The sequence below is a fragment of the Colius striatus genome, chromosome 6 (assembly GCF_028858725.1).
Source record: "Colius striatus isolate bColStr4 chromosome 6, bColStr4.1.hap1, whole genome shotgun sequence".
Taxonomy (NCBI): domain Eukaryota; kingdom Metazoa; phylum Chordata; class Aves; order Coliiformes; family Coliidae; genus Colius; species Colius striatus.
Window position 1 is genome coordinate 1,226,916 of NC_084764.1, and position 14,915 is coordinate 1,241,830.

The following is a 14,915-nucleotide window of genomic DNA, read 5'->3' on the forward strand; positions in this document are numbered from 1 at the left end:
GTGCTGTCTTGTATCCCTTGCTGTGGACCTCTGTGCCAAGCACTGTCCAGAAACAGGGCAGCAAGCTGAGCCTTGCCCAGAGCTTGGGGTGTTCTGTGGAAGTCCCTGGAAGCTGTAGTTCAGACCAGGTCCCCTCTGAGTAACGCGCTGCTCGCAGCATCCTGCTGTCGGCCGTGTGGGCTGCACGATGTGTGAGCTAGCACAGACAGGCCTCCTCCACAGGCCCTTTCATTGCAAAGTCCAGGGTGCAGGAAAGAGGATGGTGCAGAAAGAGAACCTGGTGAGCAAGCACAGGGCTCAGCTCTTGCCCTTTTCCAGAGTCAAACTGCACTTTCAGATCAGGGGAGAAACAGGACATAGGAACAACATCTCTTCCTTTCTGTCCAGTGCCTGAGCAACCAACACACCCTCCTTCCTTTTCTTCCCTCTCTCATCTTCACCTCATCCTCTGTTGGGACCTGGACTGAGCTGGTATCTTTAGACACGTTAAGGATTGAAGCTGCTGAACCCAGATCCAATAATTATCAGTCACTCTGGACTTGCTTGGCAGGAGACTGCAAACAGGGGACTAATTTCTTGTGCAGGTGCTTTGGCTGTGCAGACAGTCCTTGTTCTAACCACCCTGCCAGTTGGGAAGGGTGGGTAGCTTGCTTTCTCCAGGCTTAACCTTCCCTGAGCTCTTTCCTCGAGTTTAGCACGAGTGGGAAGGAGGTTGGTGCCTCTGGGTGTCGGGGAGTTGCCTTTCTAGGTGCTTTGCAAACATCTCAGTTCTCATAATAAGCCTGCTGCAGTAATCAGCTGTGAGAAGCATTCAGCTTCCCTAGCTCGGTGGAAGGTTTTTTCTTAGTCATCAGTCCTTCCTGAGGAATGACATACCAAAATAGCAACCCTGCTCCTTCACTTTATTACCTCCCCAGTAAAAGGAAGATGCCAAATGAGTTTTATTGCTGTTTGGCCTGGAACAGGACTCTCTGGAATCTGCTGCCTTGGCCAACAGATTGGTCACAATTTAGTTTATGGGAAAGGGTTTAAAAAGAAGGAAGAAAATGTGAATCATGGAGTGCATGTGAGGGGGAAAGAGAGGAGCAAGACGCTGCTGGCAGTGCCTCATTGCCCAACTGTATTTGCCTTGAGCCTTCATGGGTTCTTCTGCTGCATGAGGACAGGACTGTGTGAACAAGGGGCTCTGGCCTTGGTTGTATCACACAGCTGCACATACCCACTGAAGAGCTGAGAGGCCTTGAGAATCAAAGACTAAGGGACAAGTTGTGTGGAAGGAGCCTCGAGGCTGGTGGAGGCTGCAGCGCAGGGAGTGGGTGGCAAAGAGCTGAGGGAGAGCAGTGGTGCAGTAGGCCAGGTTGTGGTGGATCGTGTTAAGAAGTCATGAGGTGGCAGAGGACATGTCTGCTCTGCTTTCTCTTCACAAGAACTTCTAAACTAAGAAACAACCAGTAGTTTCCCCTCCAGTCCAGCTTTGCCTCACCCTGGCCGTGGGTGCACGCAGCCAGTCAGCTAGACCACGTCTTTGCTCTCTGTTTCTTTCTGCAAACGTGGGCTGGGGCTGAGGTCACTGTGGGGTCCAAGGCAAGAGCTGGTTGAGCAGTTTCTTGATGGCATACTTTCAGCTGTAAACTGCCAGGCAGATGGAACCAAAACTTGTCATGGAAGTACTCCTGTCTCAACAAGAGCTTTGCTGGGAAGGTTCTTCTGCTCCGGGTTGGATGAGGAAGGGTTGGAGGGAGGCAAAGAAAATCATCATTTCCCCTTGAATGGACTCAGTCACAAACAAACTGGGATGGTTTGGGTCCCCAGCAGCACAGGGGTTCCAATGAGATGGGTTATTGTTGCAGGTGAGTGTGCTTCTCACCTGTAAGGATCCTGGACAGGAGACTTGACACGGATTTCTGTGGGGCGTGTTGAGGCTTCTGCATTGTGGTCAGTGTTTCACTTGGGGGTGGTGGGTTTTCTGTGGCCAGATCCATCCAAACACAGAAACAGTGTTGCTTGAGGGAAGCACAGGGTGCAGGTACATCAGTACTGTTTCATGCCTCTTGGGCCCTAGGCAGTCTGAATAAATAAGGCTTATTCAACTGGGGTATTGACAAGGACAGACCTGAGTCTGAGCCCTTCCCAGCTTAGGATCAGACCTGTTAGAGATGTCTAGTTCTGTCTGTCTGCTCCCCCTCGTGCCTGGGGTAACCCAATACATGGGTGCTGCCAGGCAGTGGCTCTGCAGTGAGGAAAGCAGCTTTCTAGTCCTCCAGCAACCTCTCCTCCTTTCCATCCTTCTGACGACCCAGAGAGCTGCTGGGATATGTGCTAGTTCTGCTGAGTGCTTTGCACAGCTCTCACCCCTCTGCTTACACCACATGTGTTTCTGTCAGAGGCAGAATGCCACTCCTGAAGCTCAGAGTGGAGTAGCCACGTAGAGGCAGTGTTTGAGGGCTTGCAGAGGCCTGGAAGGGCTTCTTAAACTGGGCTAGAACCGAGTAGGGAGAGCTTGTAGCCCAGAGTGTGCCAGAAATGGTCTTTGCCATCATCTGGTGCTGTGTGTCCGAGGAGTCATGGAAGGAGAACAGAGTGATGTGCAGCCTGTTGAAAGCTGGTGTTCATCAGAGCAGTCTGAGCAGCCTCAGCTAAGGGGGGAAACATCTGTGGTGAAGGAACAAATTTAGCTCTGCCTTGGTCAAAAGACAAGGTCCCTGAGAGGAGATGGACACACACTCCAAAGCTCTGCTGGAAAGCTGCTGCACACAAGATTAACTGGAGTCCAGTGATGCTGGGGAGAAGGGCTGTAGATCTGAGCAAGGCTTACACTGGTTGTGCTGGCTGCAAATGCTGGAGTTGAGTTTTACCTCTTTATCCTTCCAAGCTCAGAGGACAAAGTCAGCATTTTGTGCCTGCCCAAAGAGGAGCTGAGGGATTAAACAGTGAAGAAATGTCGTCTTGCAGCTGACAGGAATTTAACTTCTGCCAGTTCAGATCCCTGTGATTGCTTTGCCATCCAAGAGCTTGTCAGATGGTAGGTGTTGGGCATGTTTCACAGGCCATGAGAACTTCTGGGCTGGAAACCAGCCACTGTCTGTGCCAACAGCCAGACACCAAGAGCACAGTCCAGGAAAAGGATCAGAATGTCTTAGTGTGTGTGATTGAACAGCATGGCACATGCTGCTGGAGCTGAGCAAACACTGCAGGGAGAAGGAGATAGTGATGTCTGGGACCCTTCTTATTGGTGTCCATAGAAGCAGCTGGTTCCCTGTGTGCTTGGGAGGCTTCTGGGGATGAGGAGGCTCAGTGAGACTGCTGTGGGGGCAGGTAGCGAGGAGCAGTCACCAACTGCTGGCCTCTGGACCAACAGTCTGGGAGGCCATGAGAGAGCTGTGAGTAGCCAGTGACTGAGTTAAAGACATTCAGAGTGCATCTGGTTGCAAGGAGGTTAGGGTGAAAACAAGCTCCACTGTTTCAGTGCTTGGTTCTGTTTGGGTATCACTCTCTGGATCTGAGGTGCTGTGGTTTGTCACCTTTAATACTGAGCTACCTGTGGTTAGTGTGAGTCAGGATGTCAGCATAGGCTTGGGAACACAGGATAGGGTCTGTAATGGCGTGTTCCCCTCAACCAGAGTGAGAGCTTTGCTAGGTAAAGGACTGCTTCTCCCTGGGTTTCCTTGGGGCTTTTCCTTTTGAAGGACACCTGACCTGATCCAGTGAGGCCACAGTTGTTTCCCTAGACAGTACCTGTGGGGCTGAGAAACACTCTGCAGTATGAAACCTAACAAACGGTGGCTGTTACCCTGTAACACCCAAGCTATGTGTTAGCAACCTGTTGTCACCATCTGCTGTATTTCTCCCTCTCGTCAGCTTTGTGCCCAGTGCAGTTGGGTTTTGGCAGCTGGGTTTTGTCTTCCGTAGGTCTACGTGGCTGGGCTGTGTTTCTACTGAGGGCAGCCAGCTGAAGGCAAGTCTCTGCCTTTGGGATGACAGGGGATGAGTTTCAGGGTAGTTTCCCAGCAGGGATGTGTGGGCCCATAGCCAGGGGAAGCACAGAGCCCCACCAGCCTGCTGCAAAGGCGGGTCCTGCCCAGCCTGGAGCATTCCTGCCACTTCAGGGATGCTCCTTGCCTTTGCTGTCAGCTGACCTGGAGCTCCCTGCCTCTTTCTGAAGACAAATGGGTCTCATTCCCAGCGGTGTGCTGCAGGCTCAGCTGCACTGGGTGCAAAAGGAGTGGGTTTTTTCTGGGAGGAGATGCATCTCACTCATCAGGTGCATGGCCTGGCAGCAGCCCAGCCTCCATGGCTCCAACCTGATAAGGATGCTGTGGCTCTTAAAGGCCCTGGGGTCTTACTGCCAGCCCCCAAGGGATAGTCCAGATAGCTCTGGAGGGACCTGCCTCTTGGCCATGGAGCTCTGGGTTTTTATATATGGGTGCAGAAATAAGTGAGCAGCAGTTCATCTGATGTTGCTGATGGCTGACACAAGGCTTGAAGTTACTTACCATTTTTCTATCCTGTCTCTTATCAGTGATCTCTAAAGCTAACAGGTTGTGCTTTGTGACTCATTTCAAGCTTGACCACCACCATCCCTCTTTTTGCCCTGTGTTTTCCTTCCCAGCAGTTCTGCTTCTGTCCTGCAGCTCAGCCTCCCATCCCCCAGGCCTTCCTGAGTGTCACCCCTGCTCTCTGAGCTTCTGCTCATCTCACCCTTACACAGAACAAAGTGTGCTTAAGCTGGGAGTGTGCAGAGTCCTCAGTGTGCAAAGCAAGCTGTGCAATCAGGTCAGATGCATGCACCAGTCAGAGATGAGTCTTAGGCTGGGCTGGAGTGGAGGGATAGCAGCAGGCTTCCTGCTTCAGGCCTGGAGGAAGAGTTCCCACTTGCAGCTAATCCCTCACCTGAAATCAGACCAAGCAGTCCACAGGAGATGTGACATGGCTGTGAGAGCTGCTGTAATCCCTGAGCTGTCTGTAGGCAGCCCGGGTTGGAAGGTGTTTGTGTGGAGAGCAGAGCCCTTGTCATGAGCTCCATCTGCTGTAGGATGTGTGTGCCTCTGTCTCATGGCACAGTCACAGCTCTGCAGTCTGTCCCTGCCCCTTCTGCCAGCTAGGAGTTCAGCTCTTCAACTTTAGGCACCCATTGGACTGGACCAAGATGAAGTTTCAGTAGGCTTGTGCTGTCTCTGTTGCCCACACCTTCCCTCTTCTCTGGCTGAGCCCTCTCTTGGTGATTTGTTTTGCCTGCTGTTAGTAAGAACTGCTTTGAGAAACCCCATGGCACTCCTTGCACCCTTCCTTTCTCCTTCCTCCTCCTTCCACAGTTCAGTTTCACCTTACAGTTGTTGCTCCTTGCCCACTGCCAAACCTCTGGATTTCAGCTGCTACAGCACCAGGTATTTCCCACCTCTGATGCCAGTCCCCTTGCTGTGGCTGCTGGGTGGGCATGGTGAGGAGTGCTGGCAGAGCTGGCTGTGTGCAGGCTGGGGAGCTCCTGCAGCACACAGTGGGGAGGCTCCTTGGTCACAGGCATCTGTGGCCTTTAACGTGGTTCTTGGATTTTACAGGTAGCCTGAGCAGTTTCCCCAATGGAAAAAGACAAGGCCTTAACCCTTTCAGTGAGTATCCTGTCAAAATGCTTTGCTTTTCCCCTGTGATAACTGTGTGTCCCTAAGCTCACTCTCCCCTGCTCTGCTGCTGACCAAGAGTGGCGTAGAACCAGCTGGAAAGTGGCTCATGAAGGGCCAACAGTGCACTGCTAGGAAAGTCAATCAGGAGGCAGCAGCTCTGGGGTTAACCCTCTCCTGCCCTGTGCTATGATTTAGGCCACTGGTTGTGTTTACATTACTCCATGGACAGGTTCCCAGGAAGCCTCTTCTCTGTCCTGGTGCAGACCTGCTGTCCCCTGTGCTCTGTGGCAGTGAATCACACACAACCTTTCATCAGGCAGGAAGAACAGTTTTGCTCTGCTTTGCTTTTACACCTTCTTGCCTCCTGAACTGGGTGTTTCTCGTTTTGGGCTGTAAGGAGCAGTGAGCAGTTCTCCCCTGACACTCTTTTCTTCAGCCACTTGCTGCTCTGTAGCCCCCCAGCACAGGTCTGGTTAGATTCCCCTCAGTATTGGAAAGACCTAGGCTATGTATTTAATGGCACAGGGCTTCCCAAACCTCTTGCCATCCTCCTTATCTTTCTGGGTACCTTATCTGATCCTGGTTCTGATGAGATGGGCTGAGCAGAGAACTGGAGATGAACTGAGCCTTAGACATTGATGTAGTGATGGTTCCTGCTGTGTCCTCTGCTCTGAGCATGTGTTTGATTTTTATCTGCTGGTAGAAGCTGAGTGGAGGCATTCAAATCATTGCATGCTGTGGCTTCACCCTCTTTCCTGGTCACTCAGAGGGCTCAGCACGGGGCAGGTCAGCCCTGATGCCCCCTCACACCCTGTGTTGCATGGATAGGTGTTGAAGTCAGCCTGTTGTTTACATGAGCTGGTGGTTGAGCACTGTGCTTAGCACTGATCCCAGGGAGGCCTGGCTGCTTAGCTTCCTCCTCTCCAAAGCCAGAACCCATACCTCTGCCTTCTCTTCAGCCTGCTTTCACCTGCAATTCATGCACAGGGCTCTCACTGTGATCCCCTAAGGGCTTTGATTGGGTTACAGCCTTTGAGAGCCTCCACAAAAGCTTTCTGAAGGAAGGAGGGTGGGTGGGCATGTGTGTGTGTGTGAAATGCCAGGCAGCCCCTGGCACCATGCACTGGGACACCAACAGCTCAGCAAGGACCAGGGACCCCCAGCTGCAGGGATGCTGCATCCCCAGCACAGAGGCAGTGGCTTGGCAGGCTCCAGAGTGCCTGGTGCAGGCAGGTCTCTGAGGGAGCCCTGAGCAGGGGCACGGCTGCACTGTGAGCCTGGCTCCTGGCAGGGCTGCTGGGGAGGAGGCAGAGGGCTGCAGCTCCCAGGAGATGGCAGCAGGGCGACCTGGCAGCCCAGCAGTTGTTGCCCCAGCCTGGATGCCCCAGTCCAAGGGGCAGGGGGGAGAAGAAAGTGGTGGTTTATGTTTAAAAATACGTTAGTCCCTAGGGCTGTGTGTGACACTGAAGGGCTGTGTGTGGCTTTCTTCAGCCTGGCTGTCTCATGAGCCCCTGGCTGCTTCCAGCCTCACAGCTTACTCGGGGCTCTCAGCCTCCCGCGGCGGCGGCTGCAGCACAGGCTCCGCTGGACCTTTATCACTGGGTTCTAACGTGCCTTTTCTCCTCCCTTTCCCTCCCTGTGTTTTGTTTGTGTGCTTTCCTCCCTGGCCACCCCCCACCCCTCCAGTAGGTCGCCTGGTGTAGCAGCAGCAGCAGAGAGCACGGGGAGGCAGGAGCTGACCCCGAGGGAAGGCAGGCAGCTGCAGCGACCGCCGGGCACACACCTCGCTGCTTGCGAGCAAGCACGCAGCACCAGCAGCACCCAGGGAGCAGCAGGGGCACCCAGAACGTTTGCACTTTTTTAATCATTGGTTTGGGTTTGTTTTTCAATTGCTTTTCAATGCCATTATCTAATTGTTTGGAGAGTGGGGGGAAGCAGCAGCACGACTTTGGCAGAACCGCAACAGCTACTGATTGACGTGAGATGGAGTTCGCTGGGACTCAAAGACACAGAACTTTATATAGTGTATATAAATGTGTATGTAAATTGTACAGTCGCCTTGTACAGGGATTGGAGTCACTGTTCTGTTCCTCCCCTTGCTCTGGAAGGCTCGTTAGGGTTAGAGGGACACTCTGCATCGGATGGATGCCAGCGGAGCGCTCGTTTCTGCCGCCAAACCAGTTCAGCTGCAAACCTCAGCGGCCCCCTGCAAGGAGGAGGCAGCTCATCGGTGTGGCTGCGCTTCCAGATGTGCCTCCAGATGTGCACACAGTGGCCCAGACACCCAGCGCTGCCTGGGAGCAGCTAAACCCCCCCTCACAGGCCACTGGGGCTTCTGAGCGAGCTGAGGGTTCACCCAAGTGTTGCTGCACCCCGGAACCGCTCCAAGCAGGGATGGTGGAACGTTGTGTTAAGGGCACACCAGAGCAGCTTCTGCACTTGTTGCAGGCTGGGCAGAAAGGAATTGCAAATGCATTAGTATCCAGGCTCAGAAGACATGCTTAGCAGGAACCTGAGGCTGTGGGAGCCACAGGCCTAGCGGAGTCAGCACAGGGAGCTCCTGCATCTTCCTTTCTTCACAAAGCGTTCATCTCTGTGTCAGACAGCAACAAAAGGACTGAAGCCTGCTAAAAGCAGCCTCAGCCTGGCCATGGCTTTGCTGAAGGGCAGAGGAGGAGGCTGTCAGGGAGCAGTGCCACGGTCGTGCTGCTGGTCCCCACGAGGTGGCTGCGTTGTTTCAGCACATGTGGGGCTGTGCTCCCTGGTGAGGCTGTGGGGAACCCCAGCTCTGCTGCACAGCAGTGTGTCTGCCCAGTTTGGAGGGTCCCTGTTGTCACTGTGTCAATGCAGCACTGGAGTGTGATGACAGTGGGGGCTGAGCCTGGGGTGTGCTTGGAGCCACACAGGCTGTTCCAGCTGCCAGCAGCTTCCTCCAAAGTTGTTTCTTCACCTCAGATGGAGCTGTGAAGAGGGTGAGAGGGCAGGGACAGCTCTGTGAGCAGTCCCAGCTTTGGGCAGTGAGATGGACACAGTGTTTTGCTCTGTGCATTTCCAAGTTGATGGGCAATGTCCTGAGCAGCCTCCTGCATCAGACCTGCTGCTCCTTGTGCCTCTCCTCTGTGGAGCAAGCGCCTGCAGTGGGAGGTGGTGCCACAGCTACCAGGAGATCACACCAACAACTGCTCTGAGCAGCCCCTGCAGCTTTCCTGTGGGCTTGTGCCTTGGGGCTTTGTTGCTGTGGTAAAGGGTGTCTGTGGCATGTGCTGATGCCAGTGTGAGACAGACACAGCCCGGCAGGCTGTGCTGATGCAGGGAGCAAGTGTCTTGTTGGCTGAATGGAAAGGTTAAAAACAGGAGAAAAACGACCCACCCCACCCCCAAGAAAATGTTTCAATAACCAACCATTTCAGAGCAGTAACAGCTCTTCCTCTGGGAAGCAGACTGCAGCTGATGAAAGCATTTGGTTGAAAACACCCCTGGTAATCCCTGAGTGTACATCCCAGCAGCACAGCAGAGAGAAGTCGTCTCTTCAGCACCCGCAGACCCTGCTGCTGGAGCGTTGTGGTTTCTCACACACAATGTATGTCCTTTCTCTGGCCTGAGAGCTCCCAGCTTCTCTTTTTAATGCCCAGGGCACATCTTTTGTGTGTGTGCTGAAAGGTTTTGGTTCAGTGTGTAGTTAGAAATGTCCCTGTCGCTGGTTAATGCTATTGTAGGAGTAAAGAATGAATCCAGCTGTGTGAAAACACCCCAAAACAACCCTTTTTTTTAAATCTGCTAGTTTTAGGAATGAAAAGCTCTGGCTGCTGGGTTGCTGTTTGGTTTGTTGGGGTTTTGCTTTGTTGTTAATGTTATAGTTGCATCCAGCAAAAGCAGCCAAGTGATGCCTGTAGGAATTGTGTCAGCCAGGCACTGGGGCTGGGCAGTGCCCCACAGGAGTGCAGGGAGGGGGCACTGCAGAGCTGCTCACCACATCCTTCCTCTGCAAATGGCAGTCAACCAGCCAGCCAATGCTCCTGCCTGAAAGTCCTTCTGCAGGCCTTTCTCTCACCCTGCTGTCCTTCCCCTCCCAAGGCCTGCTGCCTTGATTGCAGTTAACATGCTCTTGAAGAGGCTGGTTTTGGTATCGGTGGCTGCTGTGCTAGAGCTGGCTTTAGGGATGGATTTGGGGCCAAGCATGGTATGGTTCTCCCTTTTCCTCTCACAAGTGCAAGCCCAAGCTTGCTGGGTGTGCCACGGGCCTCTGAGCAGCCTGTGGCAGCACTTGGCCTTTGTCCTGCACGGCTGTGTGACAGCGAGGGAGGGCTGAGCCCACTTGTCCTGGGGCTGTGTGCTGGAAGATGGTGCAGACAGGACTGATCCTCGTCCCTCCAGCCCTCCTGGGAGGTGTCCAAGCAGGCTGCACCGGGCAGAAGACAGCAGGGTGCATCACCTCCTCTCTTCCCTTGTTGCCAGGTAACTGGGCAGTGCCCAGCACGGCCTTGTCTGGTGCTGGGAAGCATTCCTCTGCTCTGCCTTGTGTCAGTAGCATCCAGCTGCAGCTGGGCCCTGAGGGGTGCCTGGAAGCTGACCCTGGGCACGTCCCCCCTCGTCCCTCACGTCCTCCTGGGCCTCTCCAGCTCGACTTTGGATGACAGCTGAAAACAGCTGGGACAGAGAAGAGAACCAGGACTCCATGGTGTAAGTTGTCTCCTCCTCCTGCCAGGAGCAAACCCCTTTCCTTCCTTGCTGCTCCTGGGAGGGAGCTGCCCCATGGCAGGGCTCCTGTGTGTGAGGGAATGGCTTTCTGTGGCCTGAGCCTGTGCTGAGCTCGTCCCCTGCCCCAGCACACTGCTGCCCTTGGCATTGGTTGTTAGACTGAAAGGCATCCCTTTGGGTTTTTGTAATAAATAGATGGTAACTTTTGCTCCAGTGTCTCGTGGTGGTTCCTTGTTGGATCTTGACTTCTCACTCTTGTTACCTGTGCAGTGCCAGAGGACAGGGAAGGGGCCTTTCCTGCTCCAGGAGCCACGTGTCAGGCTTTGCTTGGGACCTGGGGTCCTGGGATGTTTCTCTCCTGTGTGTAAGCCTCCAGGAAGAAGAATTTAACCATGCCTTAAGGTGCTTCTCCATGGTTTGATGGCTGCTGCCTGCATCTGCCCAAGCTGCTTGCAAAGGCTGTGAAGTTCCAGCAGGAGTGGAGGTGACTGCAGGAGCTGGGGCCCTCCTGGCACTGCAGGAATCCTGCAGCAGCCCCAGCCTTTGGCTTGCTGTAGGAAGAGAACCTTTCCCTTCCCAGCACCTGCCTCTTGACAGAAGAAATGGGGTTTTAATCTGGGAAACAGTGCTGTACAAAGAGTAAGGTTTGCCCATCCTGTTCCAGGGCTCGCAGGTAAGAAGTGTGTTTCTAGGGAGCGCTGGTTACATAGATACAGGCTTTATTGATTCTTACCACCCTCACCTTTCCATTTGCAGCCCCTGCTGGAGTCCAGGACATTCTCTCCTGGGGGTTGGTGGGTTGGGTTGAGTTTTTTTCCCCTAAGAAGAAATGCCCTTCACATGAAGAGGATGCCTCTTGGGCTGTGGGGTGTTAGGAGTCCTGATGAGGAGGGCAAGGCTTTAAGCCCACACCTTGGCCTGGAGACACAAACCCACCACAAGCCCAGGTGGCCAAGGAGTGCAAGGGCAGCCCTGCCCCAGGGGGAAGGTACAGACACAGTCTCTGGGCTCTCCCCAGTTCACTCCCCCTCCTCCTTTCCCAGCAGCAAGCCCTGCACCCCCAGAGCCTGGCTGCTTTCCCCTGTGCCCCTGGACCATTTATTCCATTGTAAACCAGCATCGTTTTCCTTCCCTGCAGCAGCCCCCACCCCAGGTTACTGACACACAGAGAACTGCCATAGTCAAAATACACGATACCTATTATATTAGAGGCTTGGGGGGGTTTCTTTCTTCTCCCCTCTGTTCTTAGCCCAGGCAGGTGAGTGAGATGCTACATGCTCCAGCCTTTGCCACTAAAGGTGTGTGTCTGTGTCTCATGTTTGTATTAAAAATATATCAGTCCTGTGATGTTCTTAGAAAGAAAGAGATGGCAGGGGGCAGGAGGGAGCAGGGACAACAGTTCTGTGCCTGTGGCACGGGCTCCTGTGGCTTCAGAAAACACACATGTTCAACTCCAGCCCTGGTGGCAGCGTGGAAGCTTCAGAGTTTAAACCCACTGACCTTGTTCTAAGGAGTAAAAAAGCCCAAACCAACTGACCCCAGCCCCACCCCCAGCAGCGTGCTCCCCACCCCAGAGCTGCAAGCACATGGCACACGAGGGAAAGCAGCCCCAACGCCCCAGCACAACCCCCCTCTCCTCAGCGCCCAGCCCTGCGCAGAGCGGCCCGGGAGGCGCCGAGCCCCTGCAGGCGGCTGCTTGCTGCCCTTCTGCACCGTCTGTGGGGTGAGGCGGGTGTTGCCTGGGGGTGGGGGGTTATTACCCAGCCTGTGGTGGTTTGGGCCTCCCTGGTGCTCGGCCCCGCGGCGGCCGCTCCGGGGCCGTGAGGTAACGGGGGCTGGGGAGGGGAGGCCGGTGCCCTAAAACCCCTTGATGTAGCAGTAGGCCTCCAGCGTGGCGAAGAGGATGTAGAGCAGCCAGAGGCTGACGAAGAGCGAGGCCGTGGCCAGTTTGCAGGCGCGGGGGCCGCCCAGCTCCCCGCCCAGCCGCGGCCGGCGCCGGTACAGCAGCACGCTCACGCAGATGAAGGCGAAGATGGTGAAGAGGGTGACGGAGAAGGCCAAGGTGCCGGCGGACACCTGGAACTCCTGGCCCTGGGACGCCCAGTAGATGGCTGCCACGGACCAGGCCAGCCCGATGCCCAGGAAGACGTTGACGGCGTTGCTGCCCGTGACGTTGCTGATGGAGGCGTCGGCGTACACGTCCTGGATGGCCGCGGCCTTGCTGGCAAACGTGTCTGTGGAGGGGACAGAGACAGTCAGGGAGCAGGAGCAGGGGGTGTCTGGGAGGGGAGAGAGAGAGTCAGGGGGTGCAGTAGGAACAAGGGGTGTCTGGGAGGGGAGAGAGAGAGTCAGGGGGTGCAGTAGGAACAAGGGGTGTCTGGGAGGGGAGAGAGAGTCAGGGGGTGCAGCAGGAGCAAGGAGTGTCTGGGAGGGGAGAGAGAGAGTCAGGGGGTGCAGCAGGAGCAAGGAGTGTCTGGGAGGGGAGAGAGAGAGTCAGGAGGTGCAGCAGGAGCAGGGGGTGTCTGGGAGAGCTGGGAGGCTCAGGTGTGGCACAGACCGAGGGGGAACACAGACCCTTCCTGGCGCATCACCCAAGGACCAAGGCCGGGCTTTGTGGAGCCTCTTCCCAGCCCAAACCCCAGCCCAGCCCCCAGCCCCGAGGGCAGCAGAGCACTGGGGGGCCCTTTGCTTCACCCCCATCCCCTCCCCACCTGGTACCGAGGTGCCGAAGGCGACGAAGACGACGGCGGTGACCGAGTCCTTGAGGCCGATGGTGCAGCCGAAGTGCGAGGCGAGGTCGCCGATGACGGCCGTGAGCATGCCGATGATGAGGATGGACACGGCGAAGCAGGCCCAGCCGTTGCAGTACTCGGTGGGGGGCACACAGGCAAACAGCACCTTCCAGAACACCGTCAGGAAATGCATCACGTAGTCGAAGCACGACGGCAGCCGCTCCTCGCCGGACTCGTCCTCGTCCTCATCCCCCGCTGCGAGCAACGGCCAAGGGCAGGCTCAGCCCTCGTCCCGCCTACAGCACCACTGCAGCCCCCCTCAGCTCCCCCCTCAGCCCCCCAGCCCTGCCACACGCGTCCAGCACGACTCTCGGGGTGGGGGAGGCTGCCATAGGGGGCTCCCGGGACAGAAGCTGCGGGGCTGGGGAGTGGGAGCACAGAGACACAGCCCTGACACTGCCAGGCACTCGTGCAGGGGACAGACAGACAGACACAGAGACAGCCCTGACACACACAGAGACACAGCCCTGACACTGCCAGGCACTCGTGCAGGACACAGACAGACAGACACACACACACAGAGACAGCCCTGACACTGCCAGGCACTCGTGCAGGGGACAGACACACAGAGACACAGCGCTGACACTGCCAGGCACTCATGCAGGACACAGACAGACAGACACACACACACAGAGACAGCCCTGACACACAGAGAGACACAGCCCTGACACTGCCAGGCACTCGTGCAGGACACAGACAGACAGACACACACACACACACACACAGCCCTGACACTGCCAGGCACTCGTGCAGGACACAGACAGACAGACACACACACACACACACAGAGACAGCCCTGACACACACACACACACACACACACACAGCCCTGACACTGCCAGGCACTCGTGCAGGGGACAGACAGACACACACACACACACACAGCCCTGACACTGCCAGGCACTCGTGCAGGGGACAGACAGACACACACACACACACAGCCCTGACACTGCCAGGCACTCGTGCAGGGGACAGACAGACACACACACACACAGCCCTGACACTGCCAGGCACTCGTGCAGGGGACAGACAGACACACACACACACACAGCCCTGACACTGCCAGGCACTCGTGCAGGGGACAGACAGACACACACACACAGAGACACAGCCCTGACACTGCCAGGCACTCGTGCAGGGGACAGACAGACACACACACAGAGACACAGCCCTGACACTCATGCAGGGGACAGACACGGACAGACAGACACACACAGCCCTGACACGTGCAAGACACAGACAGACACAGACAGACACAGACAGACACTGGCACTCGTGCAGGACACACACACACAGAGCCCTGACACAGCCAGGCACTGGTGTGTAGGTGAAACACAGCAGAAACTGACAGCAGTGGGGACCTGGAGAGCCCCTTCCAGCAGCAGCACCCCAGCAGGAAACCTGTCAGCTGAGTGAGGGCACGAGCAGCAGTGCCCCTGCAGGGGTCCCCCCTTAGCCCCTGGGCCAGGGGAGCCCCCAGGCTTGGAAGCATTGCTGGCCTTTGTGCAGAGACAGACTCCTGGGCTGCACGAAGCCTGTGGGTGCTGCTGTGGGGGTTGTGATGCTCCCCTCACCTGCACTGACAGTAATGGCCTCCAGGAACTGGTCCCTCCAGGAGTGTGTCCCTACAACCAGAGCCAGGTTTGTCTTCCTAATCAGCTTGTCCACGGTGCTCTGTTGTGGGAATAAGGACAGGCAGCAATTAAACAGAGGCTGGTCTCACAGTGCCCTGTGGTCTCACAGATCCCCCCCAGGCACTCTCCTACCAGCCATGACGAGCTGAGCCCACCTTCTCCCTGGCCAGGCT

At 55.8% G+C, this 14,915-nt stretch overlaps 2 protein-coding genes across 10 annotated transcripts in view; one reads left to right on the top strand and one right to left on the bottom strand.

Annotated features, from left to right (window-relative positions):
- Nucleotides 1–10,509, top strand: part of SMOC1 (SPARC related modular calcium binding 1) — a 103,283-nt gene extending 92,774 nt beyond the window's left edge. Inside the window, exons 12-13 of the mRNA XM_061998113.1 lie at nt 5,556–5,606; nt 7,305–10,509. Coding sequence (XP_061854097.1) covers nt 5,556–5,606; nt 7,305–7,321 — 68 coding nt within the window. The 3' untranslated portion in view covers nt 7,322–10,509. The remainder of the gene's footprint in view (nt 1–5,555; nt 5,607–7,304) is intronic.
- Nucleotides 10,510–12,019: 1,510 nt separating this feature from the next.
- SLC8A3 (solute carrier family 8 member A3) overlaps nt 12,020–14,915 on the bottom strand; it is a 68,158-nt gene continuing 65,262 nt past the window's right edge. For all 9 annotated transcript variants that reach the window (XM_061998107.1, XM_061998108.1, XM_061998110.1 and 6 more), the window contains 3 exons: nt 14,683–14,782; nt 13,028–13,303; nt 12,020–12,550 (listed from right to left, as the gene is read on the bottom strand). In XM_061998107.1, coding sequence (XP_061854091.1) covers nt 12,174–12,550; nt 13,028–13,303; nt 14,683–14,782 — 753 coding nt within the window. In that variant the 3' untranslated portion in view covers nt 12,020–12,173. The remainder of the gene's footprint in view (nt 12,551–13,027; nt 13,304–14,682; nt 14,783–14,915) is intronic.